We start from the raw sequence: 26,897 nt of genomic DNA on the forward strand, positions 1-26,897 counted from the left end.
TACTCTGTGTAGTCTTAGGAAATTAGCTTTTTTTTTCACTGTACACTATGTTTTTAAAGGTTCATGCAAATATGATCAGAGTGATTATGATGTGGCAGCTGTGTGCTGACACTATTGGGAACTCAAATAGCTTCTTTGTTTCACTAGCAGCTGATCCCAAATGGCCAGCTGAAGTCTTATTTTTTTTATTTTAGGAGGGTTTTAATCAGTAAAACTGACTTTTGAAATCAGTACTTGGAGATAAAAGGCACGTTTTTGAACTCTAATCATAAAAAGTAGAGCATTCTCTTTCTTATATTCCTGACCATTTCTTCCAAAATACACTTGAAAGTGTTCCTTATCATTTCAACAGACTGTGTTTAACTTATGTTTTAGACCATGTTTAGATGAGTGTTTTATATTTGCACGGTGTAAAAATAAATTATCCAGGAATAATTTGCTAGGTACTATAACAAATGAATTAAATATATACTTATTAGTATCTTACACTATAAAAATGAATTAACTGTTAGAATTCTTACAAAGTATTTGTTTTTGTGATTCTGATTTTTTTAAAAAAAGTACTTGGCCTTTTCAGTTAAAAAAACAATTATTGTAAAACTAGTACTAGTTAAAAAGTAAGCTAGTACTGAAGGTTTTTAAGGAAAAAATCAGTTCTTTGCTGCATCTTCCATCTTTCCCCTTGCTTTTACCCCATTCTGCATAAGTGCTGTTTTTCCAGAAGATTTTAAATTCTATTAGCTGTTTTTTCCTGGTATCTGCCTATTTCTAAATAATATGCTAGTATTTGTGTGATTTTTCATAAGGGTGATTGATTGGAGAGGCAAAGGACAAAAGTTCCTTTAATGTTAGGAAAGGATACAAGAACATGATTCCATTAGGAAGGATTCCAGAATAGAGGATACAATAGCACTGTGTGGAGGGGCACACTTGGTCTTCAAGTCACTGGGAGAATAGATGACCAAATCTTGTTACTGGGTGATGGTGGAGAGGATTCCCTCTGACCTTCTGAGAACTTTGCTTTTGCAATTCTCAACAGGATTTATACACTCGCTTGATTTTTTTTTTTTTTTAATTGTTGGAGGGTCTCTGATTACTTTTGTCCTTGCTAACCAGGTTCTAGTTACTTGTCAGAAAGCCTCTGCATTCCTGAATGCTTACTGGGAGAATAGGTGAATTGGCGGTTAATGTCTCATAAATACCCATCCACCTGGCCGTCCTAAGCTTAGGGCTTTCTGAGGTCTATCTCTCTAGCTATTTCGATATTATATATAGCCTCTGTTATGATACCTAAGGATTTAGCTCTCTTTCACTCACACCATTTCCTCTTCTTCATCTTCCCCATTTTGTTATATTACATTAAAACAAATATAAAAAATGGTACAAATGAACCTATTTACAAAACAGAAATTGAGTCACAGATGTAGAAAGCAAACTACGGTTACCAAGGGGGAAAGGGATGGAGGGAGGGTTAAATTGGGAGATTGGGATTGACATATATACACTACTATATATAAAATAGATAACTAGTAAGAACCTACTGTATAGCACAGGGAACTCTACTCAGTACTCTGTAATGACCTATATTGTAATAGAATCTGAAAAAGAGTGTGTATATATATATATATATATATATGTATAACTGACTCACTTTGCTGTACAGCGGAAAATGACACAACATTGTAAATCAACTCTACACCAATAAAAAAATAATTAATAAAATAAATAAAATTTTAAAAACCAGATCAGTAATCATTGTGAACAGAATTGTAGTCTTTGATTACTTATAAAACTTTTTTTCTTTCAGTGTATCTTGTGTTCATTTGCACTATTTTCTATACACTTATTCAAATTTTCAATAGCCACTCTATTAAGTCTGTAATGTGCCTAATAAGCATTCTCCCCTCTACCCGTTCTCCTCAAAATCAGTAAGTCTATCAACCTCTTTTCCTCTGGTGACCTCTGTTCTTCAGTTCTCCATCTTTGTGCTCCAAACTGAACTGGTTGTGTTGCTAGACTTGTCTTTTTTTTTCTTTTCTTTTCCTTTTAAACAGCAGTCTTCCTTTATCTCATATCTTCTTTATTGGTTTTCTGTGTGTGTGTGTGTATAGCATATCCATCAGAGAAAGAGTGCATAAGCATATGTAAGGTAATTTTTTGAATCTTTGTATATGTCTGATGATCTTTAAAATTTTTTTCCCCTCACGTCTTATTGATTGGTTAGTATAGAGTTTTCTTTGAGAATTTTGAAGGCATGTGCCATTGTCTTGCAGCATCTAATAGAACTCTTTATATTACCAGTTTTTTCTCTATGGAAGCTTTTAGAATTTTTTTTTTGACCTTGGTATTAGTAAATTATCATTATGTAACATTTTGTTCTTGTGTTATGGATGCATTTTTCCCTGTGTGTCTAAGTGTATTAGAGTTGGTTTTTGAATGTCTTTTCTTTCCTGCTTTATCTTTGTTCCCTGTGGATTGTTCTTTTCTGGTTGTTTATTGTGGCCTTTCTCCTTCATGGTGGAGCCTTTCCTCCAATATTAGGTGATCTTTGGCTGTCTGTTCTTATTTAAGCGTAAGACATTAAAACTTATTCTGTTTATTTGCAAAGGAATAAGAAAAAGTCTGGAAGAATATGTTCTAAACTCCAGCGGTCATGGGAGGGTGGGTTGGCTAAGGTGGGTACTTTTATTTCAAAATTCTATACAATTTCATATTTTTGTAACAATCCTTAATTGCTTTTATGAGTTTTTTTTTTCTTAAAGCTTTAATGAAGTTATCTGTTGCTATGTAATAATAGTTATCTATTGCTATGTAATACATAACCACAGAACTTGGTAACAAACATTTAGTCTTTCACAGTTTCTGAGGGTCAAGAATTTGAGAGTGTGGCATCGCTGGGTGGCTCTGGCTTAGGGTCTCTGATGAAGTTGTAGTCAGTCTGTTGGCCAGGGTGGCAATCATTTCAAGGCTCAACTGTGGCTTCCAAGCTCGTTGATACTGTTGGCTGGCCTCAGTTTCTGAAGTGCTGTTGGAGTGAGGGCCTCAGTCCCTCACTTCATAAATCTCAGAGTGTCCTAAAAACATGGCAGCTGTTTGCCCTATTGCGAGTGACTTGAGAGAGAGTAATAGTGTAATTTTCCCTAGATGGAAGCTGCAGTCTTTTTTTTTTTTTTTTTTGCGGTACGCGGGCCTCTCACTGTTGTGGCCTCTCCCGTTGTGGAGCACAGGCTCCGGACGCGCAGGCTCAGCGGCCGTGGCTCACGGGCCCAGCCGCTCCGCGGCATGTGGGATCCTCCCGGACTGGGGCACGAACCCGTGTCCCCTGCATCGGCAGGCGGGCTCTCAACCAATGCGCCACCAGGGAAGCCCTGCAGTCTTTTTTATAACCTATTCTTGGAAGTAACATGTCATCATTTTTGCCATATGCTTGTTATTGGTCATACAAACTAAACCTGGTATAATGTGGGAGGGCACTACACATCGATTTGAAAAACAGGAGGCAGGGATCCTTGGGGGCCAGAAGGCAGGCTGTGATCGTCAGCCTCCAAGATGGCTCCTGATGATCCCCTCTTCCTGGCATTCTCGTGAGTAGTTCCCTCCCACATTGCACTGTGGCTGATCTGTGTAACCAGTGGCATAGGGCAGAAGTGATGGTATCCTACTTCAGAGATTATGTTGTAAAAGACTGTGTCTTCCATTGTGGCTGCTCTCTTCTTTCTCTCTCTCGGACATTCAGACACCTTGTGAGAGGCTCACATGACTGGAGGTAGAGGCCTGAGGCCTATAGCTGTTGAGGAACTGAGACTTGCCAACAACCATGTAAGTGAGCTGAGAAGTGGATTCTCCATTCTCTGTTGAGCCGTGAGATGATTGCAGCTCTGGCTGACAGCTTGACTACAACCACGTGAGAGACCTTGAGCCAGAAAAACTCAGCTAAGCTACTCCTGGATTCCTGACCCTCAGAAACTGTATGGGATAAAGACTGTTGTTTTAACCTTCCAAGTTTTGGGTGAATTTGTTACATAGCCAAAGAACACTAATAAATAAAGCCAAAAAAATTTTTTTTCAAACACACACACACACCCATACCCCACATTCAAAACCTCATTGGCAGGTTGGTATATGTGGGTTTGAAACCGCTAGGTGGCGTTTCAGGGGGCTCTGAGGAGCTCTGGTTCCTTATGTCTCAGCGCAGAAGGAATTCAGTGAGAGGCAAAGTGATAGATAAGAAGTGAGTTATTAGAGTAGGGCGCTTGTGAGGCTTACAAGTGGGCAGATGAGAAGGTGCTGTGCCCCAAGAACTTAGTGGGCTACAGTTTTATAATCAAAGGAAAAGTGGGAGGGGGAGAAGACCACCTTCTTCCTCATTCTTGAGTAGACATCACACTTCCATCATCAGTTCCTCCTCTGTGTCGGGCGGGGGAGTTTTCTTGTCCCTATGTGGTCAAACTGGGACTGTCATGGCACTATGGAAAAATTATTCCATGTCTCAGTACAATGAGGGTCTTTCACTTTGAAATGTCACCTTTCTATAAATTATTGTTTTTTATGTGTACAGAGAGCATGTCCAAGGGGTCATTAACTTACTGAGCTCACTGGGCAGGATGTGGGTCTCATGCTACCATTGTTTTATTGTTTGGGGGCATGTCTCATACTTCTGTTGCATGGTTTTGTTGCTAAGCAAGCCAGCTTGGTTTTGTGGTTAAGCAAACCTGCTTTCTTGAGTGATCAGTAACTTATAGGGGTGTCCCATACTTTTTTCTTTACTTAAAATCCTCTGGTAGGATTAACTATTTAATTACCTACTTCGTCCCTTTACTCTGTCCCTATCAGGTTGGGCTTGTTGACTGATGGGACTTTATTGTGGCTTGGTTATGCTAAAAACCTATTTTGGGGGGCTGGGGTGTGACCCTTAATGTTAGTATCTGAAAGTCTAAAGAGTCTGTTCAGTTTCTTTACAGAAAAGTCTTCCATTTTCCTTTCTGAAGGTTTAAGCTTGGCTGCTTTATTCTGAGTTGGCCGGGGAAAGGGGGCTAGAGGTACCATAATTAAGTAGGCAGTTTCACCTGTCTCTCCCTATTCCCCCTGGTTTGCCTGTTGTTCCTTAGTTCTGAGATACTTCTCTTTGGTTTCTTGAGGGAATAAACCTCTAATTTATCTCTAATTTATTTTAGGAATTGTAAGTTGTGATGGTGAGATGGTAGTCCATTCCCTTACTTGTAGCTCCAGGCTTTATCTGTATCCTCTGAGATTTAGGGTTTCTGCACGTGGACTAAGCTTGCTTATCATAAGTAGTCTCTTTCAGTTGCAAATGAGATTTTAGTTTCTTTAGCGCTGCTGAGTTCCTCATCTGCTTTCCTTTTTCTGAAAATTTGTGGAAACCTTTTGACCATTAATGCTTAATTACATTAGTATTCTTTTTGCTCCTGTAGGTGTTTGCCTTTTTTTGTGCCTTTATTATCATTTTAACAGTCTTGGAAGGAAGAGTAGATAATCTTTCTGCCATACATAAGTGGAAGTCCAAGGGGTGTGAGTGTGTGTATTTCACTATTAGTATATGTACTATAGCAGGAAATGTATAACCATGGACTCATAGGATTTTTGAGACAAATTGGAATTTGGAGATAATTTAGTCTTCTTTATTCATTTTACAACAGCGGAACAGGCTCAGCAAAGTTAGATGTTTTGCCCTTGATTACAGTTAGCATTGCAAGCCTGAGATGGAATCTGTATCTCCTGACCCTATTTGTTTCTTTTTCTACCATGCCACACTAATTACCTTTATTTTTTAAACAGATGATTAAATTATTAACAGTTTGAACCTATTGTACAAACTAAGAATTAATAACTACATGCCAGATTTTGGGGATTCAAAATGGGTAAGCCTGGTTTCTATGTCAGAGCAGTCTCTGGATAAATAAAAATGATTTTCTTACTTTCCTTTAGTTCATATCTTTTGTTGATTACTGGCTTCATCTTTTGTTTTAACTGTTTAACAGTTTGTGTATTTATGTGATGATCTTAACTTATGATTTGCCAAACAAGCAGTGTTTTGAATAAAAGAGAGGGTTTTTTTCCCTTTAATTTACAATTTCCTTTGACTTTCTTGGCTCTCGTTACTCTCTTCTGCTTTCTAATTTCTTACTTGAGAGGAAGCTCAATACATATATTTTTTTGTACTAGGTTTACAATTAAATATCCATAGTATAAGCCTTGCATGCAGTGTTTATAAACATTGCTGGGGAGAGAGGCAATTAAGGAAAGTATCTTACTAAATCTTTTCTATATACAGTAAGCTCTTGGTGCAAAGGAACTGCACTATGCTTTTTTCTTACATGACCCTTGGCATGGTGCTGGATACATGTTAGGCACTTGGTGAATAGCGTTTGGCTGAAAAACATTTTTTTATGAAAGGCTTTTTTTAAAGTGGAGTTTTAAGTGTTCAATGTTAAAAGTTAATGAGAGGGCTTCCCTGGTGGCGCAGTGGTTGAGAGTCTGCCTGCCGATGCAGGGGACACGGGTTCGTGTCCTGGTCTGGGAAGTGAGCCATGGCTGCTGAGCCTGGGCGTCCGGAGCCTGTGCTCCGTAACGGGAGAGGCCACAACAGTGAGAGGCCCAAGTACCGCAAAAAAAAAAAAAAAAGTTAATGAGAGAATTGATATTTTCTTCACATACATTTTTGTGAAGATATATTTTTCACATGCTATGTTTGTCAAGCTTTTCAGAGCAGTTTTTTAAAGAACAAGAACCGTCATATTCTAATGGTCTTTGCACACTGGACTGGTATACAACAAAGGGTTGAATCTAAAGAAGGGCCATGGAGAATCCATCTGAAAAACTTTCAAGAGTAAGGAGGAAAAACAAGAGTATAATAATTTTTAACAATTATTGTCTGACAATAAAGCATTATTCAACATGTATTAGGTACGTTTTTATATGGTGTTAGTTTAGTCCTCATGATAACTTTATGAGGTAGTTATCCTCGTAAAGAATAACAGAGCTTAAGTCATTTGTTCATGACCAAAAAATGTATCAGTCATTGTGCAGTAATTTGAAATACATGCTTGTTTTAATTGTAAAACCTGTATTCTTTATTTTCTACTATCTTACTATGGAAGTATTAATTCGAAAGTGAAAAACTCAATTATATATCCAGATTTTTTGAGTGTAAATTAAGTAGATACATAAAGGCTCATAAACAATGAAATTCTATTTTCCTTTTAGTATATAGTGTAGATGAGAAAAGTGTGTGTAGTTTGCTCCAAAAATTGTTAACATTTAATTATTGCATCAGAGTAGATTAATAATTTCTTGGTGAGAGATTGAAAGACCCAACAATTCTCTTTTTGACTGAACTTTCAAAACAGTGCACTTCTTATGTTGGGAGGATGGTATGTTGTCTACAATTGACCTGTTTCCAGAATAGAGCAAGCATTGCCATGATTCAGAAATATCAACTAGATAATTATTTGATATTCAAAAATTAAATTTCTTCTAGAGTATCCTAGTCTTTATTTGAAGATTGTAAAGCTGGTTTTTCCCTTGAATAAGAAAAAATTAGGATCTGAGAAAAGCAGAATTAAGTTAGTTTTGGTGTATCCAATTTGCCAAAATATTACAACTGAAAATAAGTAGGACACTTGTGGTAGGAAGTAGGCTATTGAGAATAATCTTTTCCAGCATATTGAAGAGACACAGTGGGTATGAGGGGAGGAGGAAATATGGAACATATAAATACTTCCAGATGAGTATTGGTGTAATTATGGGGAATAAAGGAAAGGAATGTATTAATAGGGATGGAAAACAAATATGTAAGACAGATTTGCCTTAATTTTTCCTGACACCATATAAATACCACAGAAGTAAGAGGAATGAGAGAATTAATGAAATGGTAATTGGGAAATAAAAGTCATCATTAGAAATAAAAATACTCAGTTTTAAGAAGGGAAGCTAGAGTAGTTCAGGAAATGTGTTTCTCTCACAGACATAAATCCTTAATAATATAATGATATGAACCTTAGGTAAATCTTGATTAATGTAAGCATCTTGATTAATGTAAGCATACATGAAAGATATTACTTAATGTTTACTCCAAAAATACTCAAAGTAAAGTTGGTCATAAATTTCAGTGCTGATTATTCAATGCCAGAAATTTACAGGTGAATTATTTGTATAAGTTAAAATGAATTACTTTGATAAATGATGTATATTAGGTTCGAAGGTGAAACAATATTTGGAGTGTCAAGTGAGACTCCTTATATACAGTTAAAAGCTATCATTGTTTTGTTTAAAACTAATTGTGAGGTGCTCTGACACTTTTGTAGTTAAGTCTCTGTATAGCTATTTTGCAGTATTTTCTCCTACAAGTTATAACATTATGCTTTGTGTATTTAGATCCTTAATTGATCCTGAATTGATTTTTGTATATGATGTGAGGTAGGGATCTAGTTTTTAAAAAGATTTTCCTTTTAGGGAATCAGCTATTATATTACTATATTGTGAATAGGCCAACTTCTACCCACTGATCTGCAATGACAATTTTTATTTATCTATAGTCTGGTCTCTGGCTTCTTAACTTTTTTTTTTTCCCCTTCTAGTCTGTTTGTCTGTCCTTGAACTAATATAGCCCTATTTTTATTTTGTTACTAAAGCTTTACACTAAGTCTTGATGTCTGATAGGGCAAGTCCCTACACTTTGTTTTTATTCAGGAATTTTCTTAGTTGTTCTTGGCTCTTTTCTTTTGTCCACAGATTTTAGAATAAGCTTGTCAGGTTCTACAAAAATTGTTTCTGGGATTTTGTTTGGAATTACATTACCTTTATAGATGAATTTGGGAAAAATGAGATCTTTAACATATGAGTTTTTCTATCTATACATGTATTTCTCCATTTAGTTTATGTATTCTTTTATGTATTTCAATAACACATAGGCTCTAAGTACATTAGATACAGGGTTGCAAAATGAATAGTTTTGATTTTTTAGACTTACACATCTTATGGAGTGGTCATTGCTAAATTTGTTAGCTTCAAAAATTATAAAAATAAATGATTCTTGGAAAAAATTCAAACCACGTAGAAGCGATTAAAAGTAAAAATGAAATCTGGGGTAACTTACTGTCTCTGCAGCAGCGGTCCACTAGTACTTTCTGCAATGCTGGAAATGTTGTATATCTGTGTTTTCCAATATGGTAACCAGTAGTCACATTTAGCTTTGAATGTTTGAAGTGTGGTTAGTGCAACTGATGTGTTTTTTTTTTTTGGGCTGTGCCGCAAGGCCTGTGGGATCTTAGTTCCCCGACCAGGGATCAAACCCGTGCCCCCTGCAGTGGAAGCACAGAGTCTTAACCTCTGGACCGCCAGGGAAGTCTGACCACTGATGTATTGAATTTAAAATTTTTATTTTATTTTAATTAATTTAAATTCAAATAGTAATGTGATTAGTGGTTATAGTATTAGACACTGTAGCTTAGGTCTTATTGCAAAATTTAGTTTTCTTCATAAGTGTACATTTTTGTTAGGTTTATTCTAGGTATTTTTAAAATATAGTTGTTGCTATTGTGAGTAGAATTTTTTTTCAATAACTTTTTTAGATTATTCGTGGTATTTGGAAAGGCTACTGAATTTTGAATATTTCCTTTAGCTTAGTTACCTTTGCCCTTCATTAAAAGAAAGATGATCTTCGGCTATTTTGATTTTTTTTTTAATGAATTCTAGATTCTTAGAATTTGAAATAAACTGGTATTGAAATTTGCATTTGAAATAAACTCTGAATCTTTATATTATTTCATATTAAGTAATTGGTTTTGAGTTGTTCTGGAACTTCTTCAAATAAGACCTAAATTATGGACGCTAAATGAACATAGACTCATTTATGAAGATTTCGTTTTGCCCCAGATATTATAAGATGGTATTCCTCGTGGCTTCTCTGATTTTCAGACCTGATTTTTTTTTTTTAAACAACCTTGGTCTGTCTGTCTTTTTTCTTTTTTCATATTTATTTATTTATTTGGCTGCACTGGGTCATTAGTTGTGGCATATGGAATCTTTAGTTGAGACATGTGGGATCTAGTTCCCAAACCGGGGGTCGAACGCAGGCCCTCTGCATTGGGAGTGCAGAGTCTTGGCCACTGGACCACCAGGGAAGTACCTCCAGACCTGACTTTTGAGGAAATATTGAGGAAAATGGTATTCTTAAGGCTTACCTAAGCATGGATTCATTTTTAACAGTTCATTTGAGCTCAGTATACATTTTTTGGAGCACCTGCTTTGTGGTCAGCATTTTGCCAAATACTGGGACTACAGTGTTAAATATGTTTCTTGCCTTTAAGCAGCTAGTAGTGTAATTGAGGAGACAAATGTAGAAAGAAATTGATTCATATGCTGTGGCATTATAGAATACAGGTTAAGATTGTGCTCTGGAGTGACTTGTAGTTGTGTGACTTTGGTTATATTTCTTAATTTGTGGAAGCTCAGTTTCCTTGTGAATAAAATAGGAATATTATAGTAGGAATATTAAAATAGGAGTATTATAATGTGAGGATTGAATGAGATAATTTATGTATTTGCCATGTGTAGCTAATATTATTGGCTACTAGAGAGCTTGGAATGTCTCACATCTCTGTTACAGACAGTGGAGACAACTTGAGGGGGGTTAATGAGCAGGCGGATGACATGGTCAGATTCACGTTTGGAATTCTGTAAATCACTGTGTCTGCAGTATGTCAGAGAATTTGAGGAGATAAATTAGAGGAGGCTGTAGTGATAGACGTGTTGAGAGATGGTGACCTAATCATTACAGTTAGGAGAGAATGGTCGGGAGAAAGTTCAATAATACTTCAGTGTTATAAAGGTAAGACTTGATGATTGATTTAATGAAAAGGGCAAAGGAGTCAGGGATGACATTCCAATGTTTAGTTTTGGTAAATGACTAGATGTTATTTATAACTGAGTTAGGGAGTATGGGAGGGGGAGGACATGTTAGAGGGGATGGAAAGATTGAGTTGTTTTGTTCATGCATGAGATGAATGTGTGATATCTAGGTGGGCATATTTAGGAGAGAGTTTGATTTATGTTTCTGGTGGGTAGAGGATTCATCGTGGGAGAGACGTGTAATAAACATTATATTTAATTGTAATTTGACATAATGCCATTCAATAAATGTTAGCTATTTTTACCATTATCATCATCATCATTATCACCACCACTGCTGCCACCATTATTATATAGGTAGTGTTTAAAGCAACCAATAGATAAGCCTTTCTAGAGGAAGGGCATAAAGTAAAAGGAGAAGTGGGGTGGAAGATAGAACATTTACTGGATGGGTAGATGAAGAAGTATGGTAGGAGATGGAGAAGAAATGGTGAACTTGTAGCAGGAGAACTAAGATAAGGTCTCACAAAGAATAGTGACTTTGTATGACAGAGTGGTTAATAATATCAGATGTAACAGATTGGTAACATAAAGCCTACAGGAGTCCACTGGACTTGACAATAGGATGTCAGTGATGACCTCAACTAAGTAAATCACAGTGGAGTGACATGTAGGGACAGAATCCAGACTAAAATGTACTTAGAAATATATAGGAAGTGTGATACAACGTGGGCTAGTTTTGTTCATGTGGCCCAAGAGCCAAGTGGTGACATCTTACAAGTACCAAATTTAAAAAATTTCCTTTAATGAAAATATGTGGCTGGTTGTTATGAATAATTATCAATGATTTTTTTAAAATACAAAGAGTATAGTTCTATGTGCTTAGGTTTAAATCTAGCTTAATTATTATTTCCTCCAGCTTTCTCTAATTGAGTTTTAATCCTCATCTAGTTGTTTTTTTTTTTTTTGCGGTACGCGGTCCTCTCACTGTTGTGGTCTCTCCCATTGCGGAGCACAGGCTCCAGACACGCAGGCTCAGCGGCCATGGCTCACGGGCCTAGCCACTCCGCGGCATGTGGGATCTTCCCGGACTGGGGCACGAACCCGTGTCCCCCGCATCGGCAGGCGGACTCTCAACCACTGCACCACCAGGGAAGCCCCCCCCCATCTAGTTTTTTAATGAGAATTTAAAATATTATTTTCATAAACCTTGTAACTTATTGCTGTTATTTGCATTCAAACCCCATGGTTTATTCTTTTAAAAAATTAATTAATTAGTTAATTAATTTTTGGCTGCCTTGGGTCTTTGTTGCTGCCCGAGGGCGTTCTTTAGTTGCGGTGAGCGGGGGCTACTCTTCATTGCGGTGCGCGGGCTTCTCATTGCGGTGGCTTCTCTTGTCGCGGAGCATGGGCTCTAGGTGCACAGGCTTCAGTAATTGTGGCTCGCAGGCTCTAGAGCACAGGCTCAGTAGTTGTGGCACACCGGCCTAGTTGCTCCACAGCATGTGGGATCTTCCCGGACCAGGGCTCGAACCCACGTCCCCTGCATTGGCAGGCGGATTCTTAACCAGTGTGCCATCCCCCATGGTTTACTCTTAATCTGTTTCTTTATAAGCCTCTTAAATTTCAGCTTTAGTGAAAGCTGAAAGATTAGTGGATTAATACTTTTGATCTCCTTTTTCTTCCTTTCTGTTTTTTTTGTATTTTTTTAAATTGAAGTATAGTTGATTTACAATGTTGTGTTAATTACTGTTGTACAGTAAAGTGATTCAGTTATACATACATATACCTTCCTTTTTTAATATTCTTTTCCATTATGGTTTATCGCAAGATATTGAATATAGTTCTCTGTGCTTTCTAATATGGTTTTTTTTTTTTTTTTTAATTTGTTTTTTTTTTTGACTGCACTGCGCATCTTGCGGGATCTTAGTTCCCTGACCACGGATTGAACCTGGCCCCTGGGCAGTGAAAGCACAGAGTCCTAACCACTGGACTGCCAGGGAATTACCTCTAATATGTTTTTATAAAAAAATATTTATTTATTTTGGCTGCACTGGGTCTTAGTTGCACCATGCGGGATCTTCGTTGCGGCACGTGGGATCTTTAGTTGTGGCATGTGAACTTCTTAGTTGCACCATGCAACCTCTTAGTTGTAGCATGCACGCAGGATCTAGTTCCCCGATCAGGAATCAGACCGGGACCCCTGCATTGGGAGTGTGGAGTCTTACCCACTGGACCACCAGGGAAGTCCCTCTAATATGTTTGAATAAACTTTTATTTTACAATTGCAAGAGCCATTTAAACATGTTATGTTGTTTAAAATCTCACTATATCCACATTATCTGTATGATTGATTCTATCAACTTCATAAAACTTAACAGGAACCATTAGGGTTCTTTGGTTTATATGGTAATATTTGTAGATTTCTAGAATTTTACTCATTTAATTCTCACAGGGCAATCTTAGTTGCAAGTATTTATGGAATATTTTGTTATCATCCTGCTATATAGCAAGTCTTAGCTTGACATTAACTATCTGTGACATTGGTAGGGCATTTCATTTATGACTGGGCTGTTCTGGACTTCACAGTCTCTTCAAGCACCTTTCTGAGCCTGAAATTCTAAGTTATGCTAATCTTCAGGGAAAGAACACATCTGAATAAATAGTGTCTGTTTCAGTTTCTTACAAAAGGCCCAAACTTTGTTTTATTACTGTTACTTGTACACTACTGTTGTTCTAGTGTATCTCAATAGTTATCTATAATGTATTAATACATTTTATTTATGTGTTCTGATACTTAATTATAAACCTAAATAATAATACCATTTTCCCATTGCCCATGGTAGGAATGCCATTATTGGATTTTATTCTTTCTTTGCTTCAAGAGTGTCTTCCTTAAATAGCTCAGACAGGATTGAGGGAAGTATTTCTCCTCCTTCTCCTCTCCCCTCCTCCTGTGTCCCCTCTACCCCTCCTTCTCCCTCCCTTCCCACTTCCCTTCTTCCTACTTACTTGTCACCTGTTGCTGTCAATATTTATATAATAAAGTATTTAAATTAAGTTTATTTAAATTTTTTTGTACAAGAAAAGTTTTCATGTAATCTTTGGAGGCTTACAAGTTCATTGGTTGAAAAGTTTAAGTGGAAACTGTATCCGGATGAGTATCATAACCACATTCTAAAGTGTTGTATGTAATTGTTTTTAATATAGTTGTTCTAATTTCAAAATAATATCCTTATTATGTACATTTTAAAAACACAAAGAAAAAATAAAAATCATATGCAATGATATATAATATTTTGATATATATGTTTCCAATTCTTTCTGGGAGTATATTGCAAGCTTTTTCTTTTTTTAAAAAAAAATTATTCATTCATTCATTTATTCATTCATTCTGGCCGCGCTGGGTCTTAGTTGTGGCATGCGGGATTTTTTTTTTGTAAATTTGTTTATTTTATTTATTTATTTTTGGCTGCGTTGGGTCTTTGTTGCTGCCCATGGGCTTTCTCTAGTTTCAGTGAGTGGAGGCTACTCTTCATCGGTGCGCGGGCTTCTCGTTGCAGTGGCTTCTCTTGCTGCGGAGCACGGGCTCTAGGCTGAGGGCTTCAGTAGCTGTGGCACGCAGGCTCAGTAGTTGTGACGCACAGGCTTAGTTGCTCTGTGGCATGTGGGATCTTCCCGGACCAGGGATTGAGCCCGTGTCCCCTGCATTGGCAGGTGGATTCTTCACCACTGTGCCACCAGGCAAGTTCCAGGATTTTTTTTTTTTCATTTGTGGCATGCGGACTTCTTACTTGCGGCATGCAAACTCTTAGTTGCAGCATGTGTGCAGGATCTAGTTTCCTGACCAGGGATCAAACCTGGGCCCCCTGCCCTGGGAGCACGGAGTCTTACCCACTGGACCACTAGGGAAGTCCCTCTCCTTTTTTATAAAAAAAACAATATTGAACCATTTCCCCATGGTTGAACTGTAATTTACTGATGCAGTTGGATACGTTTTGGATGGTGTAATAGTTTACAGTTTTACTTTTCCATAAATTATGCTCTAGTTGACATCCTTGTATACAACTGTCTGATGTTTCCTTAATGGAAATTTGTAGTTGTGCAGTTGTTTCAAAACAAGTGAAATACTTTAACAACCCCCCCCCCACCAATCTACTTTTGAGCTAATTTAATTATTCATTTGGTAGAAGTGGAGGCATTCCAAGAAAGTGGGGAGGGGTGAGCCTTTATATCTGTTAAATAATGTGCTGGGCCCTTTTCAAGTATTATATTTTTTTTGTTTTTTAAAAATTTGTTTATTTTATTTATCTTTGGCTGTGTTGGGTCTTGTTGTTGCCCGGGGACTTTCTCTAGTTGTGGCGAGTGGGGGCTACTCTTCGTTGCGGTGTGTGGGCTTCTCATTGGAGTGGCTTCTCTTGTTGCGGAGCAAAGGCTCTAGGGGCGCAGGCTTCAGTAGTTGTGGCACACGGGCTCATTAGTTGTGGCACATGGGCTTAGTTGCTCCATGGCATGTGGGATCTTCCCAGACCAGGGATCGAACCTGTGTCCCCTGCATTGGCAGGCAGATTCTTAACCACTGCACCGCCACCAGGGAAGCCCCCTGAAGTATTATCTTTTTTGATCCACATAGCAACCCTGTCACATAGGTAGTTTTATCCTCTTTAGAGAAATTAAATGGCTTGTCTACTTAATGGCAGAATCAGGACAATGACACAGGTCTTTGACTTTCAATCTAATGTAGTTTCATTGACTCAGAGGCTCTCTTTGTGGAGACTAGAGGCAGGGTAAAGAGGACCCTTCCCTGTGCTCTCTCCTGCTTCCTCATTTTCTGCTGATTGGTGTGTATTTCTTTTCCTTCTGGTAAATTCAGGTAGAAAAAAGGTTGAGAACTACCACTATACCATTTTGCTGTCTCTGGCTTTTTTAGGGACTATGTTCATGTTTGAATCAAGAAATGGATATAAAAGTAGAACATCTGTTTAATCATATTTTTAGGAAACAAAACCCAACTAAAAAATAGTCTGTGCTTTGTATTATTCTGGAAAAGACGTAGTAGAAAGTTGAAATATAGCGCTCTACTTTCTACTTCCTACTAAGTTGAATTTTCCTTTTGACGTTTATTAATTTAAAACTGAATACTCAGAGAATAAGTTAAATGTAATAGATTCAAAAGGCTGTGTATCTTTTTTTTCTGCCAACAGCAGTTAGGTTGGCAGAACAGCATACATTAAATGAAAATAAGAACTACATATAATTATAGCCCCACATTTAAACAAACATTTAACAAACATTAACATTAAATGTTTCAGTGAGAAATAGCTCCATTTCATTAGTAAGAATTATGGACCTGATGGTGTATTTACTTTTACATTTATAATTCTAATTTATATCTTGCCTACTTCCGAAATAAATTTGAGGCAGTCCTTTTAGTATATAACTGTGTCCTCAAACCTAGCAGTCTGACTGATTCTGGGTAGTATATGTATAGGTCAGGTTCTTAAGAAGAAGGGTGCAAGAGTCAAGGAAGAGATAAGCAAGATAAAATTGTTAAAAAGCAGCAAAGATGAAGAAATGTAAAGGTTATTGAGATCTGATGGAAAATTCCCTGGTTTGGGGCAGGGGAAAATCAGATCAGAGACAGAAATACTATGGGAAGACTGAACATTTTGAAGTTTGGGGTTAGAGAACTAATTTGCCTGGAGGATAGTGCAAAATGGATCTTGCAAATTTATTGTTGAGGACCTGAAGATGTACTCTGTGAATCTGGCGAGTAGAATTTCCCTTTGGGTGATTTGATCACAATTAGGCTATCCTAGTCTGCTTCTTGCCTATACTATGGATCTTTTTTACGGGCCACCTTCACTATTCCCTTCAAATTCTTGTCCTCAGACTTTAAAAGGGAAGGTTGTTCATGGGGAAGGAGCAAAGAAGAGATGAAATAGGAGAGGAAGAGAAAGTTGGGCAACAGATAAAAGCTGTCCGTTTTTTGACTCTCTTATGAAGGGGACTTATTACTCCCTCTTTTCTTTATTATAATAAACATTATACATTATACTTAACTTTATTGTAATACTTATCACACTATGAGCAGTTACTTTTATTCTGATTTGTCTACTGAATTGTGAGGTCCTTAAGGGCAAGAAATGTTTGTTCTTTCTCTTTTACTAACCAGCTAGAGAAAGAAGGAAAGTAACATTGAGGTCCTATTTTATATGTACCAAGCACTTTGCTAAGACATAGATATCATCAAATCCACTGGTTGAAACTTTTTAGCTTCCATAAAAATTTTTTTTTTTTTTTTTGCGGTACGCGGGCCTCTCACTGTTGTGGCCTCTCCTGTTGCGGAGCACAGGCCCCAGACGCACAGGCTCAGCGGCCATGGCTCACGGGCCCAGCCGCTCCGCGGCATGTGGGATCTTCCCAGACTGGGGCACGAACCCGTGTCCCCTGCATCGGCAGGCGGACTCTCAACCACTGCGCCACCAGGGAAGCCCCATAAGAATGTTTCGATGAACAAGTACTTCCTCACTCATTAAATTAATATTTATGATTTTTATATTGTAATGTTAAATAAAACTGATAAATCACTCTTAGTGCATACTAAATACCATTGTGGTTTGATATCTACCATGATTCATTTATAAAAAGACACAAACAGGCTCTTTTTAAACATTTAAAAAATTTATATTCCTTTCTCTGTTTAAATTCGTATCTCTATTACACTTTTCCCCACCAGATTTTATCCTTATGTGGTGTATTTTTATGCATGGATTATGTTTTGCATGTAATATACTATGCATACATTATGAAGGCAATATATTTTTATGCATGAAAGCCTTTCGTGCATATTGATCACCTATTGTATGTCTCTGCAACATATATATATGTGAAGTCAAGTTTAAAAAAAATTTCCTAGATTTTAAATTGTAATTAGCATATAGTTAGTAAAACAACATAAACGTATTAAAATGTTAAATCATTATTAAACAAGAAAATAAGTTATTTTGGAAATGCATGTTTGGGTGAAGCATGAGATGGGTGAAGCTGATCTTCAATGTTTTTCAATTAATTCAACCTTTTGTAGATAAATAATACTCAATGCTGCAATAAGACAATGGTCAGCATCAATTTTATTTCCCCCTTTTTTCTTTAAGAGGTGTAAATTCTGAGCAATTTGTTTACATAATTAATTGAATGGTAATGCACAGTTTTGTTTCAGTAGTTGTCACTCAGTTATTTGAACTCTTCTGTCATCAGATGATTTATCATCAAAATTATTTTTATTTATCTGTCAGCTGGTAATTTGATTAAGTCCTTCTTCAGTTTCGTTGAAAGCAAAGACTAGAAACCACCTGACTTGCCAGGGTCATTAGAGTCATTAGAGACATGCAGTTCTGGGATGTATACCAAAAAAGGCTTTATTAAGTCTTATTAATATAATTATATTAGGTAGTAATTATATCTATTAGTGTTTTACTTATAGGCATTGTTCAGGAGCTATTGAGAAAAGCTAAATATTGTTAACTTCAGTATACCTATGTCAAAAGGATATTTTTTTGATAAGATGTTTTTATCAGATGCCTTAAACATGTTTTTTTTTTTTTTTTTTTTTTTTTTGCCTTAAACATGTTTTAACCAAAGCCATTTATTCAGGTTAAAGCCATTGTCTGCCTTGGAACCTTGCTGGCAAAACTGTTCTTTCATTGTCAAAACAATCAGATTGACTTTCATGATCTAAGAAGTCTGACTTTATTTTTCAGTTCAAATAAATGATTTGATTTGTGTTCCTGTGACAGCCATGTTTGATATTTAATCCTTGGTAGATAAATGGAAGGCAAGGAGACTTGTTTTAAAAGTGTGTTGCTTGGGGCTTCCCTGGTGGTGCAGTGGTTGAGAGTCCCCCTGCCGATGCAGGGGACGCAGGTTCGTGCCCCGGCCCGGGAAGATCCCACATGCTTCAGAGCAGCTGGGCCCGTGAGCCATGACCGCTGAGCCTGCGCGTCCGGAGCCTGTGCTCCGCAACGGGAGAAGCCACAACAGTGAGAGGCTCAAGTACCGCAAAAAAAAAAAAAAAGTGTGTTGCTTGGAAGAACTGTCTTTCTTGTCCTTTTTAGAAACTCTCTGAGCTTTGCTTCACAGAACTCTCCCTGAAAAGTAATGTAATCTTTGATGATGAACATGGGCTAGAAATGATGAACTTTTTAAATGAAAATTGTAACCAACTTCTGCCCCATTCTATAATATATCTGAAAATAGAACATCCTATCACAATTACTCATTTTTAATTTTTATCTTCATTCTTTACAGTAATTATAGAACAGGAAGCCCTATAGTCAGTTTGTAGTACTTTAAGTAAAGAAGGCTTTGCAGACAAAATATTATGAATCATTCCTTGTTTAATACTTCAGAGATTTTTATATCTAGGCAATGCAGTACGGTTTCATTCAGGATGGACGAGAGGTATGCCATTCTTTTTATAAAGTGAGTAAAGACTTGTGGAAGGGGAGTCAAGTAAGGAGAATTTGGATGACCTCTCCGTTTAGACCTCTGATCCATTGTCAGGCAGATTAGTTTTAGGAAAGGAATGAATACAAGTGGAAATTGAAGACCTGTCCATTGTTGTTTATCTATTTCAGTGTACTCCTCAGAGAGTCTGTTTACCTTCAATAGTATAAATATATGATATTGGAAGATCCCTGTTCTAATATTTATGGTAGCCTCTATTTTATAGCCAGGGAAACTTAGACTTAAAGAGGTGAAAGAATTGGCTGTGGTCATTAAGCTAGTAAATGGTTTAGTCAAGAACTCCAAAACTTACTTTTCCTCATATGTCTCACTACCTAGTACATAGTCTGGTACACATAGATGTTTGCTATGTATTTAATAAAAGAATAACTTCATATTGTTTTGTGAACTATTAAATACTTAACATTTTAGTAGTCTCTTGAATTTTGAACTGCTGCATGAAAGTAACAGATGATTCACTACAGAAGAATATTGAAGATAACTCATATTTTTAAAGCATGATCAAGTTCATCTCCCTTTAGTTCTTGAGGTGGTGTCTGTGGAAGTGACTAATAGACCATCAAAGAACTTAGGCACTTTGGGGGACTTCCCTGGTGGTCCATTGGGTATCCGTGCTCCCAATGCAGGGGGCCTGGGTTCGATCCTTAGTCAGGGAACTAGATCCCGCATGCATGCCGCAACTAAGAAGTCTGCATGCTGCAACTAAAAGATACTGCATGCTGCAATGAAGGTCCCACGTGCCTCAACTAAGACCTGGTGCATCCTAAATAAATAAATAAATACTAAAAAAAAAGAACTTAAGCAGTTTTAAATGTTTTATCAATTAAGATAGAAACCTGTTAACAGTGTAGTAGTGTTTATTTGATAGGGGTCAACTGGCTGTATGTTGATATCACAGTCAGATGTCCATAAGGCAAACGTATGTTTATATGACCAGTATATTTTTGTTTCTGTGTTAACAGGTATTCTCTTAAACTGAATGACCAAATCTTGGCTGAAGAGAAACACAAGGAACTGTAAGTGCATTAAACCCTAGGCTGTACATAATTTACTCTGTCTATGGAGTAGATACATGTAAACAATCTGATTTTTAAAACTCTATGGGGTATAAAATATAAAGATGTAATCAATATTATGACTTTAATCCTAGTAGGATTAGGATAATTTATACTACATAAGGTTAACACAGGAAATAATTGTTCCTATGCACACATTAGAATATGGAGTATTGTATCCCATCCTCTAGACTAAGGGCATATTCGGAAATAGGTCGTTTCATCTTCTTTTCCCAGATAAAATGTTAAATTGTCATTGTTAATTTTGGCTCTTGCTCAGTTGACTTCCACCCTTTGCTTAAGGTGGAGAAATATAATTTTGTTCGTTGTCTTATGAAAAAGTAAATGCCTAACTCTGTTTAGCACAAGGTAAAACACTTTAAATATAAATAAAATTTTGTTCCTTTAAAAAATTTTAATGTAGGATCCTATCTTTCAGGTAGGTTAGCTGTATACATGATTCTGGGATATCTCTGTTGCTATTTTTCTGCCCTGTGGTAGTATCTAAAAAGATTACTACCTCACAGGGACTGTGAGGTTTTTAGTTAAAAATTACAGACTTGGGAGTTTAAAAAATTCATCTCAGGGACTTCCCTGGCGGTCCATTGGTTAAGACTTCGCCTTCCAACGCAGGGGGTGTGGGTTCGATCCTTGGTCAGGGAGCTAAGATCCCACATGCCTCAGGGCTAAAAAATAAAAACATAAAAAACAAAAGCAGTATTGTAACAAATTCATTAAGGACTTAAAAAAAATGGTCCACGTCAAAAAAAAAATCTTAAAAAAAAAATTTCATCTCTTTTCAATATCATAGGTTTGTCCAAAGAGGGAAGCTAAAATAAAGTATATGCTTCTGTTTTCTAGTAGGCTACTTTTTTTTTCTCCATTGTGCAGTAAGAAAGTTCTGATAATTGTAATTATTATTGAAACACCTAATGTCAAATAATAATGTAGAATTAAGTTTGAGGGATTTGAGGCTAACTACGTCTACAGGTTGGACCTCACTTATTATTATTATTATTTTTTAATTGAAGTATAGTTGATTTACAGTGTTGTACGGACTGCGCTTATTATTGATGATAGTCAACGTTCTATCTATCCTTTTTATAAATACATGGGTGAATTTTACAAACTTCCTTGGGAGTTTCCTTAATGTTTGACACTCTCTTATGTTAAAGATATTTTAATATCTAACTCAAGTCCCTCGTGGTTTAGTTTAAATGTAATCTTCATTTGTACTCAAGTTATGGAGAATAACTTTTTCTGTAGATTGAGTGCTTCAGGACTATTATTTTCTTCTCAAGGTTAAGTAATGATTTTTCTGAGTACTTTCTAAGGTTCTATTTACAAACATTGTCCTGAAACTTTTCCAAATTATTTTCTTTTTTCTGTCTTATAGAAGAGATTATAGTAAGTGTTAATTATAAAATGGTAGGCTCAATGTGTAAGAAAAGGATTTAAGAGTTCTTAGAGTTGATATATCCCATTGTTATGCTAGCCTTTCATCAGTATTTTTATATTTGTTATGTCTTCATTTGATTATAATCTCCATCGTGGGTTCTCAAATTTATTGTTAAGGAATTTTATATAATTTCTTTCTTTACTGCCTAGTCAATGAGGGTAGGTGATTGTAACTGTACCATTGGTTGGTTGCTTACTTATAGGTTTGGTAACAGAACTTTTTTGTTTTGGGAATTAGGTAGTCAACCTAGAGGTTCCTTTGGCCCTCAGAGACCATGACCAATATTAAAAATACCAGAAAACTGCAATACTGTGAATATTTTCATATTATTTAATATGTAACCCATATGAATGTGTTAATTCATTTACAGTTTCTTTAGCTGTCTGTGATATAGTTCACCCCCATGGATAGACTGATTTTTTTTCTTAAATTTTATTATGAAAAATTTTAAATGTATAGTATATAATTACCCATATACTCGCCACCTAGATTTTATCATTAACATTTTACTCTCTTTTTCACCTTATCCATTCTTTTGTCTATCCATTGCTTCATCTGCTTTTTGAATGCATTTCAAAAGTAAATTGCAGACATCAATATGTTTCCCCATAAATATTTCAACATGCATACCATCACCTAGAATTCAATAGTTTAGAATTTTTTGCCTTTACCTGTAAATATTTTCATACAGTGAAATGCACAAATCTTAAGTGTACATTTGCTGAGTTTTGAAAAGTGCATAAATGTTCGTAACCCAGTTCTCTATCAAGAAATTCCCTTATGCCTCTTTGTAGTCACTCTCTGCTCCTACCCTCCGAGAGGTAACCCTTATTATGATTTTTTTTCTACTATAGATTAAGTTTTTCCTGTTCTGGAATTTCTTATTAATGGAATCATATGTACGTTATGTTTTATATAATACTTCTTTCACTCAGTATAATATTTTTTAGATTCTTTCATGTATTAGTTAATTTTTTTTATTGCTGATTAACATTCCATGATTTATCTGTTTTCTTATTGGTGGACGTCTAGGCTGTTTTCTTTCATTTGGATACTGTGAATAAAGTTGCTGTTAATATTTTTGTATAAGTCTTTGTGAACATGTTTTTATTTCTCATGGATAATTACTCAGGAATAGATTTGCTGCTGAGTCACTAGGGTAATAGTATATTTGGTTCTATAGGGAACTACTAGATTTTCTTTTAAAGTGGTACCGTTTTACATTCCTACCAGCAACATATGAGAGTTCTAGTTGCTCTACATCCTCATCAACATTTGGTATTTGTTGGTCTTGCTAATTTTAGCTATTCTGGTGGATATGTAGTGGTATCTCAGAGTGGTTTAATTTGCATTTCCATGATGACTAATGATATTGAGTACTTTTTCATTAGCTTATTGGCCATGTATATTTTCTTTGGTGAAGAGTCTGTTCACATCTTTTGCTGATGAAAAAAATTAGATTGTTTTCTCCTTTTATTGATGACTTGTTGGAATTCTTTATATATTCTGGATACCAGTCAATGTCAGATGTATGTTTTACAATTTTTTTCCTCCAATCCCAGGCTTACCATTTTTTCTTAATAGTGCCTTTTGATAAGCAAGTTTAAAATTTTTATAGTCTAATTTATCACTTTTTACCTTTATGATTATTACTTTGTTCATCTAAAAAACCTTTGCCCTCAACTTATGAAGATACTCTTATTTATATTTTTCTTTAAAAACTGTATGATTTGAGCTGTTTTGTTTAGGTCTATGATCTATTATGCATTAATATTTGTATATGATGTGAGGTAGATTCCAATGTTCATTCTCCTTTATCTATATGGATATCTAGTTATTTCAGCACTATTTGCTGAATAGACTTTATTTGTCCACTGAATTGTTTTGTTGCCTTTGTTGAAAATAAAATAACTGTAGAAATATGGGTTTATCCTGTTCTGTTGATTTACTTGTCACTCTTTATGCTAGTCACACAGTATAGGTGCTGTAAGTCCTCCCACTTTGTTCTTCATTTACAAGATTGCTTTGGATGTACTAGATACTTTACATTGCCATATATTTTAGAATCAGTATATCAGTTTCCTCAGAAAAACCTTTTGGGATTATCATGGGGATGTTGAATCTATATGAGAGAGAATTGACATCTTAACAGTATTTAGTCTGTCTTTTAATTTCTCTCAGCAGTGCTTTGTAGTTCTCAGTGAAGAAGTTTTGCTTGTCTTTAGGCCAAATGAATTTTAATACAAGCCTTGCTTTATGACTATGAATTTCGAAACAAAAGATTGAGGGTTTCAAATTATATTTTCACCTAGAATGTGTTAAATTTGGATAGATGATTTTTTTTTTCTCACAGTGCCTGATATGTCTTCTGGATATTCCATAGCAGACCTTTGGTAGGGCAGTCCTGTCTCGTTAACAGTATCAGGTATAAAACATACTAGCTGAGTGTAAATAATATGTACTTTTCCAGAATTTTCTTCCTTTTATGTTAAGCCACTTGGAATATCTTCTGGATTTGATTGTTATATACTTTTTCTTGTCAGTGTCCTTGCAGATTTTTATTCCTCTTTGAATATATTACATAGTAATTATTTTATAAGTTAGCATTTATCACTAAAAGTATATTGGAGTTATTATTTTTCTACCATAACTACATATTTAGCTGTGTAGGAAAATTAGTGATGTCCCTAATCTTTGCCAGCTATGGTTAAAATGAATATCATTAGGCCATACCACAGACTGGAAAAGAGAGATAGGTATTTAGCTCAAATCTGTCATAATTCTTAGAGAAACTCTTCAAGGTGTGTAGTGTGATGATAGATTAATAGCTCAAATTTTTAATCTAATGGAAGTGCTCTGGAAAAAAATTGTATGGCGTTATGACAGGAAAAATACATTTTATTGATTGAAGCAGATTTTCAGGTTAGACCTTTTGTCACTATTTAGCACTAAAAAATCACATCTTTTCTAGGTTACTCTTTGCTTTACTTACTTTATTTCAATTAAAAAAAGATGTTGGAAAGGAGTCTAAATCTTATTAGGAGCCAAATGACCTGTGTGCATACTTAATATATACACATTTTATAGAAAACACAAAATTTTCAATTCTCTTAAAAAGCAAGTGCCACACTATTGGATTAATCTTAAATGAGCTATTCTCTTTTTCTAGTGCAATTAACTAAATTAACTCTGTGGAATATTATGCAGTTATTTATTTTATTTTATTTTATTTAACATCTTTATTGGAGTGTATTTGCTTTACAATGGTGTGTTAGTTTCTGCTTTATAACAAAGTGAAACAGCTATACATATACATATATCCCCATATCTCTTCCCTCTTGCATCTCCCTCCCTCCTACCCTCCCTATCCCACCTTTCTAGGTGGTCACAAAGCACCGAGCTGATCTCCCTGTGCTATGCGGCTGCTTCCCACTAGCTATCGATTTTACATTTGGTAATGTATATATGTCCATGCTACTCTCTCACTGTGTCCCAGCTTACCCTTCCCCCTCCCCATGTCCTCAAGTCCATTCTCTAGTAGGTCTGCGTCTTTATTCCCGTAGTGCCCCTAGATTCTTCATAACCTTTCTTTTTTAGATTCCATATATATGTGTTAGCATACGGTATTTGTTTTTCTCTTTCTATGCAGTTATTAAAATGTTTTTAGGAAAATATTTAATATCGTGATGATTTAAGTAGGTGAAAAAGATTGCTTGTAGATATCATAAAAGAGAATTGTAGTAGAATAGTAGATCTGTGGGTGATTGATAATGGGTGAATTTTAATTTTTTTCTTTGTACTTTTATGTGTGTTTTATTTTATTTATTTATTTATTTATTTATTTATTTATTTATTTATTTATTTATGGCTGCGTTGGGTCTTCATTACTGCACATGGGCTTTTTTCTAGTTGTGGCAAGTGGGGGCTACTCTTCGTTGTGGTGTGTGGGCTCCTCACTGCGGTGGCTTCTCTTGTTGTGGAGCATGGGCTCTAGGTGCACGGGCTTCAGTAGTTGTGGCATGCGGGCTCAGTAGTTGTGGCACATGGGTTTAGTTGCTCGGCGGCATGTGGGGTCTTCCCCGACCAGGGCTCGAACCCGTGTCCCCTGCATTGGCAGGCGGATTCTTAACTACTGCGCCACCAGGGAAGCCCTATGCTGTTCTAGATATGAAGTATATTTTCCCTTTTGTTACTGAATGAATTCTCCTTATTGACTATTTTTTTACGTCAAAATTGAATTATTTTGTTAGAATTACCCCTTGAATTTAAAAGTTTTATCTTGGAATAAGTATATTTAAGTTTTTATTGGTTTAGGATTATGATGAAAGGGAAGAAAATAAATGAATTATGTAAGAGGTATGAAGCAGGAGTATTGGAAAGGACACTCTTAGACCTTAATCTTTGGTTCAGTGTAAAAATATTATAATTTCTTAGAGAACAATGCCAATTTCTAAACCAGCATGGGAGATTTTTAAGTATTTAAGTGGCATGTTTCAGAACATGTTCAGAGCCCTTAGAGACAATCAGTAACATCTGATATGCTCTTAAATTCATTATTATTGATGGTGTGGCTTAGTAATTCTTTGAAAATATCAAGATTGTCTTGTAAGAGTAGTGTTAGAACTGATTGCCTATAAAGCTAATAGATTTTATTCATGGCAAATGCCAAAGAGAAAAAAAACGCCTGGGAAGTGAAAAGTCAAAATTGAAATAAAGAACATCTAGGACCAGCAACAAGGTTAAGTGGTTAATATGATTTCAATATTCATAAAAGCTGCAGTATTTTAAATACCATGAACATTTTTATGATCCCTTTCTCAGGGCCCACTTTCTTTTACATATTTTAAATTATAGAATTTAAGATTCTAGAAATGAACTCTAGAACTAATTATTCATATTTTATGATGAATGGGTGAGATCCACATGATAAAGTGACTTGCTATAGGTTACACTGCTCTTTAATGACAGCGCTGGACCAGAATTCA

The 26,897-nt window shown here is 35.9% G+C and overlaps 1 protein-coding gene across 9 annotated transcripts in view; it reads left to right on the forward strand.

Moving 5' to 3' along the window:
• The window catches only part of ADK (adenosine kinase), a 491,846-nt gene that overhangs the window by 47,471 nt on the left and 417,478 nt on the right, over window positions 1–26,897 (forward strand). For 8 of the 9 annotated variants that reach the window (XM_022590941.3, XM_089897734.1, XM_022590943.3 and 5 more), the window contains one exon: window positions 20,361–20,414. The exons of the other annotated variant lie outside the window; for it this stretch is intronic. In XM_022590941.3, the coding sequence (XP_022446649.1) occupies window positions 20,361–20,414 (54 nt within the window). The remainder of the gene's footprint in view (window positions 1–20,360; window positions 20,415–26,897) is intronic. 9 annotated transcript variants of the gene reach the window in all.

Source organism: Delphinapterus leucas, chromosome 16 (genome assembly GCF_059928025.1).
Source record: "Delphinapterus leucas isolate spDelLeu-1000000601 "Yukka" chromosome 16, BTC_Dleu_Yukka2, whole genome shotgun sequence".
In the NCBI taxonomy this organism is placed as follows: domain Eukaryota; kingdom Metazoa; phylum Chordata; class Mammalia; order Artiodactyla; family Monodontidae; genus Delphinapterus; species Delphinapterus leucas.